Source organism: Clarias gariepinus, chromosome 2, assembly GCF_024256425.1.
Source record: "Clarias gariepinus isolate MV-2021 ecotype Netherlands chromosome 2, CGAR_prim_01v2, whole genome shotgun sequence".
Classification (NCBI taxonomy): domain Eukaryota; kingdom Metazoa; phylum Chordata; class Actinopteri; order Siluriformes; family Clariidae; genus Clarias; species Clarias gariepinus.
The window spans coordinates 16,065,574-16,083,560 of NC_071101.1; the positions used below are offsets into that span (position 1 = coordinate 16,065,574).

At 39.0% G+C, this 17,987-nt stretch overlaps 1 protein-coding gene across 1 annotated transcript in view; it reads right to left on the bottom strand.

The window, feature by feature from the left end:
• The window catches only part of spock1 (SPARC (osteonectin), cwcv and kazal like domains proteoglycan 1), a 257,125-nt gene that overhangs the window by 97,273 nt on the left and 141,865 nt on the right, over positions 1 to 17,987 (bottom strand). Inside the window, exon 4 of the mRNA XM_053491188.1 lies at positions 5,395 to 5,469. Within this exon, the coding sequence (XP_053347163.1) occupies positions 5,395 to 5,469 (75 nt within the window). The remainder of the gene's footprint in view (positions 1 to 5,394; positions 5,470 to 17,987) is intronic.

Sequence of the window (17,987 nt, forward strand, 5' to 3'; positions counted from 1 at the left end):
ATATAGCATTTATCTGCATGTGCCTAAGACTTTTGAGTATAGATAAATGGTGATACACAGGGATAAACTTAGATGAGAAGAGATGGATGGGGATGAGTAGAGATAAATGAAGATGAGTAGAGATGGATGGGGATGAGTATAAATGAATGGAGATAAGCAAAGATAGGTGGAGATGGTTAGAGATGAATGGATCTGAGTACAGTTAAATAGTGATGAGCAGAGATGAATGAAAATCTACGAAAGACTATGAATGAGTAGAGCTGAATCTAGATGAATATGGATAAGTGGAAATGAGTTGAGATGAATGAGGATAAATGGAGATGAGAAGAGATGAACAAATATGAGTAGAGATGAATGGAGATAAATGAAGATGTGTAAAGTTGAATCAAGATAAATGGAGATGAAGTAGAGGTGTGTGGAGTAAAGATTGGTGGAGTGAGTGGGTAGAAGTTAACAAAACTGATATGGGAGGAAATGAGGATGAGTGCTTAAAAACCCCCTGAAAAGAACAGTTTTATGATTGTTTGTTTGTTCGGTTGGTTGGTTGGTTGGTTTTCAGCAGATACCTCTTATAACAGTTTTCTGTATCTTCAAGTTCAGATGTTTCTCCAAAACGCAAGTGCGCTTTTAGCGGCTTCTTTTTCCATGCGGTTTCTAATAGCTGTTAACACTATCTTACAAAGCTTTCCCCTTAAACAATAATAGGAAATAAAGCCTGGTGTGTTTCATTAACTTTAGAGCTTGAGCAGGAAGTAGTGTCAATGTTATTCCTAACAGCTTTTCTGCCCCATTGGTTAATTCTGCTCCAAGAGGGCTAGAAATCTCCTGACTCAACATTAAACTTGCACTTTAATCTGTTATTATTTGTAATTACTGTCATCATTATATGTTGGACAGCTTAGTGTAATAAGTGTAATAGTTTGCTTGACTGATTCGTATACTCAGTTAGAAGACTGTGCTTGACCTTTTCACTTTTGGCGGGTTATTTATTCGCCTTTAAGTGGAATTAAATATAATTAAAATGGCCTGGCAATTGGACTACTCAATCACACTGTCTGCCCTGTGTTACAGTCCATGCTCCAGAGAGACTAATGAACTTTTTTTTCTGCCTATTGAGGCAGGACTAATTGGCAATCTAAGCAAGTTGTCCAGATATCTGGCAAGCTGTCGATTGTTAAAACAAAATAGTTTTTCATCCACTTGTGAGCAGATTCTCAAGAGCCTGTTTTTACCAGCAAACAAAAAAGAAATATTAGACATTAAATGAATCAATGTTTGTAGATTTTATAGTATTACAAAGCGTTTAGTCACCTTAAAAATATAGAATCTTTTATAAATTCAATTCGACTAAAAGGAAAGAAATTCGGAAATCGGATGCAACCAATGAATCTAAAACATCACAAAGAAAACAATTTTAGTTTATTGTTAAAGCAGTTTAGTTCAAATGTAAAACTAAGAGAAGTCACAGGGGATCTTGAGCCCATCACACGTACAGTACACTGAGTATAATTTGGGACTAGGATTGGATAGGATTTGGGAAAATTATCTAATGTAAAGCTTATTATTTAATACAATATTCTATCAAAAATATCAAACTCCAAGGTATCGCTTTCACACCACCATAAACATTTTGTACTGCAACCATTTGTACTGCAGGGCTTATAGAGATGACACACAAATATGAATATAACTTTGAGGGGGAAAAACGAAGTAAATATTATAAGAATGTAGTTTTACTTCTCAAAAAAATCCTTGGGCTGGAATGTCTGGTAGTAAATTATCACAGGAAACCCAGACCCGTATAAACAGTCTCTCAGCAGCATCTCTCCATTCTCTCAAAGCTAATAAGGCAAAATGCTTGTTATGGTACTAAGAAACCAGAAAATGCAATGTCCTCTATCCTAAAGACTAAAAACCTTAGCGCTTTCTGTCATAAAGAGCTCTCACTTCTTCAATAAGCTTGATGACAACAACTCAATCCGTTTACATGGACGTAGAGGTAGAAGTCACCGTATGGGATAAGGTAATAAAGTGAACACATTAACACAAGGAGTGTTCAAGTCAAAATCAACCCCGGACAATTGATTGTGCAGAATAACAGAATACAGTCATGAGAATTAAACACTTTCTTTATTTCTCTATACTTCCCCTGCTACACTAATGCACTTATCTCAGTGTTTTTCTGGTGTTTGGATACCATCAAGGAAGGAAGGTTTCTCTGTTTGACAGAGCCATGATCAGACTGCCTGCTTCAGTTCTGAAACACTGGCCTCCCAGGAACTCCTTTAATGGCCCAAACATATAGAAATAGCCTGGGGTGTTTAATAGCCTAGATGTTTTACTGCAGGTAAGAGTCTCATCAGCATACTGTGTTTGAACTTGTAATTTCCATTTGTTTTAACAACTTTGCTGCACAAAAAAGTTAATTACAAGTCCCAGTTTGACATGAACACCCCTGATATATACCCATGATTTACCTTTCCACGAGAACTAGTATTAAGAGCTAACAAAGTAACACTCTTTGACTAATCCTTAACAAGAACCCAATAGATTTTAATTAAATTAGAAATAGAAAAAAAAAAAAAAAACATAGGAGTGACCTGAACCCTAATGTAACCTTGCATCAGGGATCCTTGTTAGTAACATATGCCAGGTGGTATATTTCATTTCAGTGATTCTGAGTTAATAACCTGTCAGTCAGTAAGACACTCAAAACACACACAGACGGTTCATCCTGTACATGTTAATCATATCTTGCTTTCTTACCTAAAGAAATACAACATGAGATTCCACCTGCATAGTGATAAAACAGTAGCACCGTGGCAGGTGCTAGGGTCAGAGGTTACATAAGGTATGGTGCTGTTTCTCTCTAGGTCGCCCCTCTGTGGGTTAATTAAATCAGTGCATACAGTCCAGAATGGCGGTATGATCTACACACCTGGCTTATAAATGGCCCACACACATCTGGCTGAACAGCAGCCTGTTGGGTTTTTCTCCCGCCTTGTTTTTTTTATTATTATTTATTTTTTTACATAAAAGCGCCTGAAAACATAAATGCGCACCTTTACATGAAGACTCTGTAGTGGTAATGAGTTTGTTGTTCTTATTCATACATGATTTTTTTTGTGCATCTGACTGCAATCACTAAACATTTGAATACAGTATCTCATCCAGCTAACATTGTCTCAGTATGCAATGAGCTACACCACTGCGGCTCACTTGGTTTATAGATGTACGTCTAAATCAGCATTATTCTGGCTGAAAACTTCATACTGTACTGTATGCATACCGATAACACAGTCCTATAATTCAAGGCTACTTTCATTTACAGTAACAACTGAGACACAGAAATAATCCAAAAGCTCGACATAAACACTGATCCCTGATCAACAAGCCAAAGGCAAGCAAACTCATTCCGAGACTCAAAAGGAAACCCATCCTCTTTTGGATTAGTGGGTTTTGAAAAGTCTTTTGTTTAATCTGTCAGGCAACTTTAATCTTATTGCATTGGCACTGATCGCTGGGGGAAGTGTTAGGCTCTCTGCTGCATTTTACTCTGATTCATATACAGTATATTACCCCCCACTTTCCATCTCACTTTTTCTGTTATATAAGGAGGTCAAGTGCCCTAATTATACCTATTCAAATAAACCTCAGATGCAATTAGGGTTCCTGAACCCCAGGGGTGAAATGTCAGCACTTTTCCCACCTACCACAGTGTCCCAATTACTGGTGAGTGGGGCTGCAGTCGCCATGGCAACAGATCAAATTTGCAAGAAAAAAACAGAATAGACAGCCATCAAAACCACCTCTGAATGTACTAAACAGAATAGACAGCCATCAAAACCACCTCTGAATGTACTAATGCAATCACATGAGGCTAGAAGTTTGAGAATTGGTAGTTATTTAAAGTAATGCATTGACATGGAAATAAGTATAGCCTTGTAAAGTTGATAGGTTAGTTTTTAAGGTGTAGAGTCAGTTCTAGAGTTTTAGAGTGTGTTGTTGAGTTACAGAGTCTGCTTATGGAGTGAGGAGTTTGAGTTAGTTTTATGTTTCCAAAGCTGCTGTATGGAGTCAGTTCTTGAGTCTGCTCTTGTGTAGCAGTTTTTGAGTTCATGAGTCAGTTCTGAAGTCAATGCTCAGGCTTTGAAATCAGTTCTTGAGTTTTGAAGTGTGTTTTTGAGTTACAAAGACAGTTCTTAAGTTATTAATTCATGTGATTTAGAGCCAATTCTTGAGTTCTGCAATCATTTTTTAGATCAGCTTCTGCAATCATTTTTTAGGCTAGGCACTGGAATCCATTCTTAAGTTCTGCAATGAGTCAATACTTAAGCTATAAAGTCATCCCTGTAGACAGTTCTGTTCAGTTACGGAGTCAGTTTTTGAGTTATGGACTCAGCACATTTTGAGTCAGTCCTTGAGTTCTGCAGTAAATTACTCAGTATCTGGTTCCAAGGAGTCAGCTCCTCAATTCTTGTTTTTGAAGCCAGTTCTTTATAAAAGGGCGACAATGTCTATTAAAATAGAGCTGCATTACTCAAAAAAATGTAGTCACACAAACTTTGATGCCATCATGTGACCGTCAGAAAAGACTTATATACATATTTTTTATGTTGAAGTGTATCAACAGATTGTGATTACATTATAAGATGAGATTACAACGTTTACCGTTATCACACTCCTCAGGGGTACATGGGCAAACTGACAGGTGGCATTGATTGGTCAGCAATTTGTGAAACCACTCACTCTGTATCTTTACTTTAATTTTTGCTTAACATTTTACGCCACAAGCAAAACAGAATCATTTTCTCTCCAGCTTAAATTCTGACAGTCCTATACCCAGCTCTATTATAGGGGCTTGAAATAATTGTAATTGGAGAAGTCTGATCAGAATACTGTAACATGCAGCCAAATCACACATCCGAGTTTTCTTTATGTGCATAAAGCTTTGACACAACTGCACTCATTTCAACATTTTGATTTTCCACAGTTTAAAACCAGAAAAAGCTATCATAAATACTACACCTCACAAAAATTTGTATCCTGCTTTGCGACTTTCAGTGTGACTTTAAAACTGTGACGTTAAACACTTTCCTATGAGCAATCCTACTCCTCGCTGAAAGTGAGAGTAGGAATAACTTTTATGTCCTACTCTGAGGTAGGAATATTTTTAGTCCCAAATTATCTTTCAGAGCGAATCCAAGTAGTGATTCTGAGATGCTTAGTAAATACAAACCCAGATCTTTTGTCAGATTTCATCTTTATAATCTGTACTTATTACATTTCATTTTCACTTGCCTACATTTAACATCTAATAGGCAGGGACATGTTGATAAAAATTGTTTTTCGACACTAATACACTATGTGCCTAATATATCCAGGTTAACTTACCATCATCAGTCCTCCATTTAGGCTGGTGTGTTTTGGATCCTGGTTCCCCATGTCTCCTGGGCCTGTTCTCTGGTTCTGTGAACCAAACACAATTAAATTTTTGAATTAAGGCATGACCTTGGTTAGGGTTAGCTGTTTCTACCCTGAATTCCTCTCATTCATGTTTATCTACAGATTCTACTTCCATGTGTCGCATGTGCTGGTTGTTGAATCTAACATTTATTACTATAGATGATTATGAAAATACTTATGATGCTGGTGCTTCAGGATTTGTCTGTGTTAATTGCTCTAATGAAGAAAAATCTTACTTAACTGCATTTTAATTTATTCAGACACAGCCACCAATCTTCCTGTCTTTCTGCTGCCGCATTGCTCTTTTGTTTTTTTTTTAAACTGTCTCTTTCCATTCTCACCTGTCTTATTGTTGTTACTCAGTCCTGCTGAGCTGGATGTCCACAAACAAACAAATAGAACAAACCCTAAACCAATTTCCCTGATATTAGTTCATTCAATCTGATCTTGCCTGGAGCGTGTGTGTGTCAAAATACAGAGCAGCACCACTAGTGGAAAAAACCAACTAAAGCAATCTTCATTTACTTTATATCTTTATTTTCTCTCTCTCTTGCTCTCTCTCTCTCTCTCTCTCTCTCTCTCTCAGATTGATTTTGTGGTTAATCTCAGGTGCAGGCTTGCACACTGCTTGCTTTTTTAAATGTCTCTTGTAAATTGATAGGACTGCACAAAGAAAATCTATTTACCAACACACACAAGAGCAAGCATACGAACACCTGTTTTTGTTGTCCTTCATGATACTGCAGAATGAGAACGGTGGCACTGTGGGACAATAGCGACATTGTCTAGTTCCTAATTTTTTTAATTTTCTATTATTATGGACATGGACAGTTGTATAACGTTTTCACTGCATATTATAATGCATATGGTTGTGTATGTGACAAATATAGTTTGAATTGTTGTATTACAATTATGAGAAATTCTGCTCTATACAGTATAATCAATGTTTTCTAAGACAAGAGACATGACAAGAGACACGACACTTCTGGACCATATACTTGATTCTGCACGCAAGACCGAATCTGGTCTTATTTATAAGAGGGGTGTATAAGATCAGGTCTTTTACCTTAAAACATTTTTGTATGCATGGTACCTAACTGTGCAAAAAATGTCTGTGATCAAGCTGACATTAAACATGCATACAGTATCATCAGTAAACCAATAGAGGTCATCCGCCAAGGTTCTGCAGTTCACTCGCTTTGTAAAGTCCTGACTAAGCTTAGGCACTGTGGGGTTGGAAGAAAGGAGGGCCATAAAATCTATTACTGATGTCACAAAGAGAGAGCCGCAAGATGGCTTTGGGTTAAAAGGGCAAGACTGTAGGACACAGACTGGGTGCTGATCACTTCCAGCTGGGTCACCTTATGTTAAAAGACCTGAAACACCCACAGTGTCCCAGTATGTATCCACAGGATGCAGTTTAAAAGCAGCACCAAGGCAAACTCCTTACAGTGTTCCATGGTCTGTGAGTTGAAAGAGATTGTTTTGTGCTTTATCTCCACTAAACTAGAAACCACAGAGTTGAAATGGTCCAGGGATTCTGTATTGGTAATTGGCTAAAAACCACCGTCACAATTATTCTCAAGTAGCAAACTCTGAGTTTAAATCAAATTAATATATAAAATTCTTATTTTAGAATCGAGTTGTAGATATAAGGAATCTGCTGGACTAATAACTTACATAAGCCACAGAGCTTTGTGGCTCTCAGTGTGGTAAACTGTGACACCTAACACTTTCCTAGGAGCAGTCCTACTCCTCGCTGAAAGTAAGAGTAGGAATAACTTTAATGTCCTACTCTAAGGTAGGAGTTTTTTAAGTCCCAAATTATCAGAGCGATTCCAAGAAGTGATTTTGAGATGCTTATTCTCTAAGATACAGGCCCTGATCTCATGTAAGATTTAATCTAATTTTTACTTGCCTCTAAACTCCCTAGATCCCTATCTGATCAAACACCCCTGGGATGTGCCGGACAAACAAGTCTGTACGTATTACAGAGGCCCCGTCCCGCAACTGATGTTAATGGTTGTATTCCAATGACTTATTGGTGTATGTTCAGAAAATACTGCATGTTCATTTTTTTCTTCCGTACAAGTGGTCTTTTGAATACAACTTTAAAAAGGCCTGCTCTAAGAAAAAATGTTAAATGCATGTCTAACTTCTCTTGCAATTTAGGTGACAAAACTGGTATGCCTAAGCCCTAGGCTGTATTCCCACTAGACCTTTTTGTATGGAAAAAAACAACTGCCAGAAGTGCATTTTTTCACTAATATGAAAAAAAGTAACAGATCTCACCCATAGCTGTCACAGGCATTGAAATGTATCTCATTTAACATACTTTATAGCTGTTTATATTCCCAGTGGCCCTCTATTCTTAAAAGTTGCTACTTTGCACTTTGCAACTTGATTGGCCGAGTGAGGAAAAATGATGCCATTTAATACTGTTCAGGGCTTTTGTGATTCCTTTTTACTGGATTTTTTAAAACCTATTCTACATTCTGACCTCGTCTGAAGTTACAGGTAAAGACTGTGCTGACAGTTAAAAAAAAGGGTTACTGTGAAAGGAGCTTTAATGTAATTCTAGTGGAAAAGAAGAACGCAGGAACACAACAGCACATTCTTCTATACAGTATACCAAATTTATGATCCACATTTATGTGTGGAAGTGTTGTTAGGGTAAAGTGCTGTATAATCGACTTTAGGATGGTCACAGAAATTCAGTTTTAATGTCAATGTATCCATTTTCCATAATTCTCCTATGTCGGTTGAGGTTGGGGCTGGAACCTATCCCAGGGTGCTCAGGGCACAAAGCCAGGGGCCAATCAGCCTACAACTAATTCCTTCGGAGTAATGGAGGAAACCGGAGTACCCAGAATAAACCCACACAGCACAGGGAGAACATACCATCTGGATCGAACCCCAACCCTGGAAACGCAAAATGACAAAAAACAAAATGACACCTTGTTCAGCAGTGCGTCCTTGAACCTGCAGCTTTGAACACCAAACTGTTTCATCATCAAATCTTTCATGTGACAGCCTACAGTACCACAGTGCATATGATGCATGCGTGTGTGCAAGTGCATGGTTATCACAGGACCGTTAACACCTACACTATTTTCACTGATTCTGTAATTTTACTGACTTTAAAGTTTTTAGCTGTTCAAAAAGTTAATGAATGTTTTACTGCCTCTTTATTTTAAAAGTGTGTGACTTGTATAGACAACATCTGTCCACACATATACTGTTTACTATAACACTGTGACCACTTGTGTGCGTGTGTGTGAGAGCTTTTGTGAGTGAGAGTCTCTGTCAGTATGCCAGTGTGTGTGTGTGTGTGTGTGTGTGTGTTTGCTTGAGTAAGTTAGAGTCTCAGTCAATAAATTGATGTGTGTGTGTGTGTGTGTGTGTGTGTGTGTGTGTGTGTGCGTGAGTGTGCGGGTTAGTGGCAATGTCAGCAAAGAGGTGTGTGTGTCCATGTGTCCATGTGTGTGTACACGTTTGTGTGATTAAGAGTCAATGTCGGCAAACTAATGTGTGCGTGTGTGTGTGTGTGCACGCGTGTGTGTGGAAGCCCCCCCGGTCTCAATCACTAAAGCTATGATAAAGTAAAGTGCAGGTATTTTTTTCCTTTATATTTTGCACGCTTCTGTAATGAATTATGCTCGCAATCCAAGGTTTATTTTGTATTTAGTTTGTTAGTTAGTTAGTTTACATTCCTCTGTTTTTACAGAGCCTTATTTTTTACAGATCTCTTCTCTTCACACATACCTGACCATTACAGATCCCTGTTGTTTATAGATCTCTGTCCTTCACAGAGTCCTAGCTCTCTTTTTTTAAGCATTAAAGGACAATTTGTATGTTTGAATGAATAAGTGTATCACATTATTATAATATGCCAGTTAGGCAGTTCCAACACGGTTTTGGTCAGAGTGCGACACACACACGTGCGCAGAGAGAGAGAGAGAGAGAGAGAGAGTTGCTTTCAACCTTCTGAAATCAGAGTTAATGACTCAGCAGGAAAAAAATGCATTTGGATTGTGAAACTAAGATGCAACTCCAGCATTTCTCTCTCTCTCTCTCTCTCTCTCTCTCTCTCTCTCTTCCTCTTGGTCTCTTGCTTTCTCTTTTAGGTTTAATGCACAAAAACCACAAAGCATTTGTGGAAAATTATGTAAAAAAAAATTTTTTTTAACTGCACACCCACATATTATTGTCTGTAATGATATATAAAAAAATAGTCTGAGGTATATGTGATTCATTCCTATCAACAAGAGACACATTTGGCACACCTTCCCAATCATTAGCTCTTTCAGGGTGAGTGTGAGTGTTTCACTCTGCCAGGGTCTCATGGTCTCAGTGCTGCCCCTTAGTCTGGCTTTCTTGCTAACAATACAGAAGTAGGAACATAAAAGATTATCTGAAAGATGGAGAAAGTCTCCTTGAGCAAAAGCTGGTATGAGGTCTGGTATGCCGTGCCCAAATCCCAGACACAATAAAAATCCTGCAACATTACCGAGACATTGGTGTCAGCTAAGAAGACCAGACACACACTTAGTCATCATAAAAGGTGTTTAAGGTCCTTCACTTCAGTTTTAGCAAACCTTGTTGAGCCCACAGTGTGTACAGTGGTACCTCACCATGCGGATGCCTCGCCTTACAAATTTTCTCCAGTTTGCCTCCGCATACGAAGGATTGAGCCAAACCGAATGCCGGGTCGCGTCTACGTTACGCGTACAGTATGTCCGGCTTGTACCTACGGAAGTCTTTAAAAAACTTGTCTTCGTCACTGGAAGGCCAAGCGAAAAGAGTTTGCATTTTTTTTTTTTTAACGTCATTTTTTAAAGCTTTCTGTGCCACGAGGAATCATAAATTAAGGTTAAGAGAGATTTAATCTAAAGTCAATTTATTTCATTTATTCTATACTATACAGTACAATTTATACTGTCTTTCCTAATGTTTTGATTGTTTTTATATACAAAAATTTAAGTACAGTGGAACCTTGAATTATGAGCATAATTCATTCCGGAAGCGGGCTTGCATTCCAAAACACTCGTAAACCAAATTTTTCTATAAGAAATAATGGAAACTCAAATTATTCATTTCACAACCCAAAAAATAAATACATCAAAATAATTAACACAATATATATATATATATATATATATATATATATATATATAAAATAAAAATATATTAAAACAAATCAACCTGCAATTTACCTTTTAAAAAAGTAAAAAAAAAAAAGTTAAGTGTTTCCACTCAATTGTGTCACGCTGTGTGTGTGTGTGTGTGTGTGTGTGTGTGTGTGTGTGTGTGTGTGTGTGTAAAGCCCCTCCCGCCCCGAGAGAGTGTATAAACCAGCTCGGTGTCAACTTAGGCGTGCGCACACACATAAGAGAGGCTGAGGGAGAAAATGGATTTTTTAACTTCTAACAAGACTTTATTACACAGTAAACCTTTCTTATTTGAATTTCACATAAACACATTTTTTTTTTTTTTTTCCAATTTTCTCCCCAATATTAGTCGTAGCCCATTCCTCCCTGTCGCTAGGATGTTGTAGTGTCTGAGTGGTTGTAGTAGCCACATTAAGGCTACTACTACTGTACCATTCAGTCGGGAGGGCGAAGACTATCCCGTGTTTCCTCCGAACCGCGTGACGCCAGCCAACCGCATCTTTTCAAACTGCTTGCTCACGCACCGTTAGGGGCGGAGTAACACACTCGGAGGAAAGCGCTAGCCGCTACTTCCGTACGCGTGAGCTCACAGAGCCGTAATTCATGTGGGAGCGCGAGTACCCCTCATCCCTCCCCCCTGACAAAGCTCGGCCAATCAGCTCTCTCTAGGCCTCTGGCTGTGAGAGGAAAACAGCATCACCCAGGGTTCGAACCAGCAATCTCTGGATGGTAGGGCAAGTACTTTACCACTGCACCACTCGGAGGCCTCATAAACACACATTAACAGAAAGACTGTTTTGCACTTTACCTTTGAAAAGAATCGTGACAAAGCAGTGTTTCTGTGAAGAACAGAAAGTGTGTGTTTGAAGCACACCCTTGCTGCTTCACTCACACACACACAAATACACACACATTCTGAATGCAAGTGTGTTTGTGTGTGTGTGTGTGTGTGTGTGTGTGTGTGTGTGTGTGTGTGAAGCGCACTCTCGCTGAACACACTCGAATTATGTACACACGTGTGTTATAAGAAACAGTATACGTGCTTACAAACACAAAATGAAATATGTTTTACACACACACATGGTCACAGTGTACACACGTAAACAGTACACACGTGCACTGATGTTAATTATACCAGTAAGAGACGGGCACTAAGACCCAGCAGGGGAGACGATTTAACCACAATTCTGCAGCGCAAGAAAGAAAAAAAACGTTGGTTCAGTTGTGATCACATGATGCTCACCGTCAAAACAAGAAGTGCATGTGTGATACATGATACTCGGTGCTTGTAAACCAGGACTTGTTCGTTTTCCAAATAAAAATTTATTAAAAATCTTTGCTCGTCTTGCGGAACACTCTCAAACCGCGTTACTCGTAATCGGAGGTTTCACTGTATAGTGTTGGAAATCTGTAATATTTATAATATTTGTGCCTGCCTGGAACAGATTATGTACATTGACAATATTTCCTGTGGAAAAATGCATTTCACAATACGAATTTTCTCTTAAAGAACTCTTTTAGAGATTTTTGTCATGCTGGAACCTGTTTAAGCTTTTTTTATTTAAATTAAGAGAATCACTGGCATTGTGGATAATTTTCTGCTTTTAAATCTTTTTTTGGGGGAAAAAAGGCATTTGTTTGTGATTATCATATGTCCACATACTTTTGGCCATATAGTATACTAGTGTCATATTACAGCAGTTCTCAAATGTACAGTGTATAGTGTCAGTGCCTCTGGCCTACAAGCCTTCGTCTCTTAAATCCCCCCCCACCCCCACCCCCACCCCCTTTTCCAAGCTGTAGCATGTTAAATGAACATAAGTTTGAAGGCATTTGGGCTGTTCTGAAATATTTACACCAGTTTGGGTCAGTTTATTACAATTTTTTTAATCATGACGGAATGGGGACCAGTCGAAAACCAGTGACACCAATCTGGAAAGAAAGATTTGTGATGTTTTCCCGAGTCAGCATTTAGCAGCAGATAACGATGCAAAAACTGCTGGGTAAGCATGTGAATCTTATACTTGAATCATTATCTCTTACAGAATACTGTAGGTGGCCACACACACACACACACACACACACACACACACACACACAAGGACAATAAAATCACTAATTAATATGGTAGATAGTGTGATCCTATTTAATCTACGTGTGTGTGTGTGTGTGTGTGTGTGTGTGTGTGTGTGTGTGTGTGTCGGGGGGCTCTAGATAAGAAAAATAAACCATATAATCCTGTCTCTGATTCAAGAAATAAATAGAATGCCTGTACACACCAACTCTCTCTCTCTTTCTCTGTTAGCAGTTTACAACTGTGAATAGCCGATAGTAATTTTAGCATGATTAGCCTGATAACACAGATTGTTATTAAGGTGCTGAAATGCTGTATCAGTCTGCAACTCCAGCACTTTCCAGAACCATGTGGTAAATTACCACTGCTGATATCTTGGTGCTTACACAGAATAACTCCCTTAAAAATCCCTTAGCCACAAGAGCATCATTTACCATTATCTTCTCAGCAGTGAATCCACAAGCAAGCATATTGTTTAAAGTGTCTGGGAAGCTTTCAGCTTACATAAATCTACGCATATTACATTTTCATCATGAGGCTGTGTCTATGGACAGACAGGTTTGAGGTTTGACAGACAGATTGATGACAAAGAGCACTGGAGTTGATGAAGGATCCATGTTTTTTTATTGCTCTTATGGATGATAAAGTTTTTAAGCTCATTGTGATTGCAGGTTGAACGCCAGTGCCTTTTTACATCGGACAGCTCCGCGAGCCTGCAGCACCTTGGACAGCTCCTTTGTGTGCAGGGGAAGGGCAGGGCGTCCCAATTTACCGGGCCTGGACGCTGATTATGGCTCACCATTTTGTTGACATACACGGCCTATAAAAGGACCAAGGCAAGTCCGGTGAGTACGTTCTTTTAGTACACACATTTATGTTTTTTTCCTGTATCCGCAGACTCTGACTTCTACAAGGAAGCAGCCTGCCTTTAATCATGCCCTGCAGCCTCTATGTCAAAAGTGCCTCCCACTCTGTGCCATGCGCCTCGCACGCCCGGCGGCCAAGAGGACTCAACCTGTGCTGAACTACGCCAGGTGAACCTGCGCTCCTGCCTTGCGCGTAACCCCATAGTGCTACTAGTATTCAGAGTAGCGTGAGAATCAGATAGCATGTCTTGAGTATTACACAGCATACAACACTGTTCTTGAAAGAGCTATTCCAGAACAGCTAACCTTACAAAATGTTTTTTTTTTTTACTTAATTACATAATTCCATGTGTTATTTCATATTTTTAATAGCTCCAGTATTGTTCTAGAATGTAGAAAATAATTCAATAAACAAAAAACATAGAATTAGAACTGGTATCATATAATATAATATAATATATTTTGTTATATAATGTTAGCATTTCTACTGCGTATTAACAAGCCCTTATGAATGAGCTGCTACAATAGAAACAGTGCATTAGAATCAGTGCTTTGGCATCATTGTGTTACATAAAATTAATCGCCACCTTCACTTGAAAGCACTTTAAATTGCCCACCAGACCAAGTCCAAATAACACTCTGCAGCTAGGCTTAGTGTGTGTGTATAATAAAAAGACATTAAACAAGGGACTCCCGCTGCATGATGGTGGCTCTTTTCCCCATGGGCTCTGCTTTTTCTTAAAGTCGTCACATCAGACCATTTGATCAACAAGTTATTGGCAGAGTTTTTATACCACATACCCTTCAAGTTGCAACTCACCCAATATTTCATGCATGGCATTATCACTGACAATGCCCCACATCAAAATTTACTTGGTTTTGCAACTCAGCATTAACCCTCCATCTTGAACCGCCAACCCTCTGCTCAGCAACCCAGAGAATTAACAGTATGAGCCACTACTGCCCTGTGTGACCCCTAGTGGCAGACGATTACTATTGTCCATTACTTTTATTTCACCGGTGAGTAGCTTCTCCTCTTGTGAGTTGCAAGCATCTGCCCAGACAGATATGTGCTGTAGAGGCTTCCAGTAGTGTGCCAAACTAAAGCTGACCGAGCTGACACATGACACATGTGAGCTGGAAAAATAGAGCGCTACATTTGTGTGCTGTTGTATGTATCCTGTCGTGACCAAAACAGCAATAACAACTGTAAAATTATATTAATAAAGAAACCTAACTGGCCTGTACCATGAGGAGCCTTACAAAAGCTGCTCAATATGCAGACACTATTGTGCCAATTAATAAAATAATAATTACACTTACACAATAATACAATAAATACACAAATAAAACACTTATTCTCTGAAGTCCGTAGGAGGCACAAGGCAGGGGACACCCTGGATGCGATGCCAACCCATCACAACGAAAAAGCATAAACACTCAACCACCCATTCACATACTATGGGAAATTTAGAAATGGCAATCAATCTAGATTGAGTACCTCTAGGAAACCCATCAAAACATGCTACTCTACAGTATGTGCACATGCCTGGAGACAAACTTGAAGAAGGTCGGAGGCAACATGGCCAACCACTAAGCTACAGCACCACAAATACACTCACTCGCGGGCTATACCGCTAAACCCAGAATGCACGAAGCGGGGTACACCCTGGACAGGGAGTTTCAGTTCATCGCAAAGCACATAAACACACACACAAATATGGGAAATAAGCCTATTCTGCTTGTCTTTGGACTGTGGGAGGAAACTGGAGTACCCAGAAGAAATCCACCAAGCACGGAGAGAACATGCACACATACCGGAGGTGGGAATCGAACCCAGACACTGGAGGTGCAAGGCGACAAAGCTAACACTAAGTGCTACCACATAACCACTGAGTGCTACCACATACGATATGTTGTAACTTTCAAGCAAAGACAATTTATGTTTTTTAATTTGATCTTATTTCAGTACATATTAATTACATCATTGAGATTTGCAATGCAATGGACTTTGCTGTATCATCAGCTTGTTTACACTTTAATCTTTAAGGCCCTAAAATGTAAAAAAAAAAAAAAAAAAAAAACCTAAAAGACCATGATTCAGCTCAATCCTCATTATAAGCTAAGCGGTTTCATCTCGCCACCATTAAAAAGCTGTGTCTCTGACTGCACTATCGTCCTTTAACCTTGTGCATGTTAATACCAATCTCCGCTTTCCTCCTCCACTGTCCATCTCCTCTCTGCTCTTATCTCTGCGAGAGGTTATTAATGTGTGTGTGAGTGAGTGAGTGTGTGTGTGTGTGTGTGTGTAAGTAGAGCCTTCCCTGCACAGGGGAATTAAATCGATGTGTGTTTGACTGTGTATAAAGCCTCATTACTTCCCTGGGGCTAAATTGGCCATTATATCATTAAACAGACTCTGTGTTCTTGTTGCAACCTCAAGAACAGGTTCAAATGGAAGACACACACTCTGTCCCTGGCTTAAATGAACATTTGAAAGTAGAACATCATGAAAAGCAAGCGTGTGTATTTGATGTGAAGTACGTGAAGATCTCGCTGCGCCTGTGCTATGTTTGTATATGTGTGAATGCGCCTTGGTGTGTGCTGGGGAAAAAATAAATAGGAACAGGTAGACGAATGTCTGACATTTTAAAGGCTGCACACTTTTATAAGAAACTGCCCAGTAGTTCAATATCTGGAAGAAAGAAAGAGTGCTGGGGAAGATGAATAGATAGAGGGCTGTTACAGCAACTTTAGTGACTTAAGTGAAATCCATAAAGCAATTCTCTTTCTGTGTGTGTGTAGAGGGGGGCATGTCTCTAAGCAATGCACCTGAGTCTGGTACTAACTTACTTTGACCTGTTCACCTAATAAAAAAAGAATTACATAATTTCTTTTATAGTGTCTATAAGAAGTAGAAGTAAATGGTTTACTATAATTTCCTTGTGAAAAATATGAGGAACTTCAATGAACTCCATCCAATTAAATTCCCACATTTAACACAATGCAAATCTATTTATTCGACTAGCTTCTTTTTAAATATCTCAATAGAAAAATAACGCTGAGCGTTACTAAGGGACCAGGACGTGCTTAAGTATTGACAAAATGTCCAATCAGAGTTGCACAATTAATGAGTCTGCAGCAAGGACTGGACAGATCCTTACATTAATTTGGGCCAACCTGATATGTCTCCTTGCTTACTATCCCTGCTGGAGATCAGGACACAGCATATGTATCTGCAAATTTACAATGAAATAAGCCAATTAAATATAACATTATAACTGAACATTTTATACAGTATATAATTACATTATGTCCACAATATGTCTACTCGGATGATGTTGAGTATTTCCTCAGCTGCCAACACAGCCCTAACCTGTCGTGGTCTGGAGACCATTGGACCTGTAAAAATGAGCTGTGGTTTCTGGCATCAAGCTGTCAGCAGCATAGTCTTTAAGCCCTGTTAGATGCGAGATGGGCCTTCCATTGAGATCTGCAGAATTTGGCAGCCAATTCAACATCTCAAACTCATTGCTGTGTTCCTTAAACCATTCTGAATTCTTGAGTGTGTCAGGGCACATAATCCTGCTAAAAGAGGCCACTGCCACCACTCATCTCATCTCTGTCTCATCTCATCTCTCATCTTCAACTTCCTAACTGGCAGACCACAGGCAGTAAGGATGGGCGGACATGTCTCAGCCTCTCTCACTCTCAGTACTGGAGCCCCCCAGGGTTGTGTTCTCAGCCCCCTGCTGTACTTATTGTACACCTATGACTGCGTAGCCACTACGAACTATACCGCCATCATTAAGTTCGCTGATGACTCTGTCGTGATGGGCCTGATCTCTGTTGCGGTCAGGAAAGCGCTTCCGCTCCCTAAAGGCCAACACAGAGAGACTGAGGAGGAGCTTCTTCCTACAGACTATACGGTCTTTCAAAGAGATTAACACACAGGACTAATCATCTAAGTGTTTTTTTGTTTTTGTTTTTGTTTTTGCAACATTGCACAGAAATGGACACTTATGGACTTTATTCATTTGTGCACACACCCCAATACACTGGAGACCGGACAATCATGGACATAGCACACTTGCACACACATTGCACAAATAGGTATTATATTCTTATATATTTTTGAATTTTTTTATATTTTGGTCTACCTTCTTACAGTTAAGATATTTATTTATTTATTGCTTCTTTTCTATTTCTCTCTTATTTGTTGTTAATTGTTTTTTTTTTTTAAAAAGGTCACAGGCAGTCGTATAATTATTTCACTACACATCGTACTGTGTATTACTGTGTATGTGACAAATAAAGTTTGAATTTAAATTTGAATACAGTTTCCATAAAGGTCTGTTTCGTTTACTTGGTCTGCAGCAGTGTTTTGGTAGGTGGTATACGTGAAAGTAA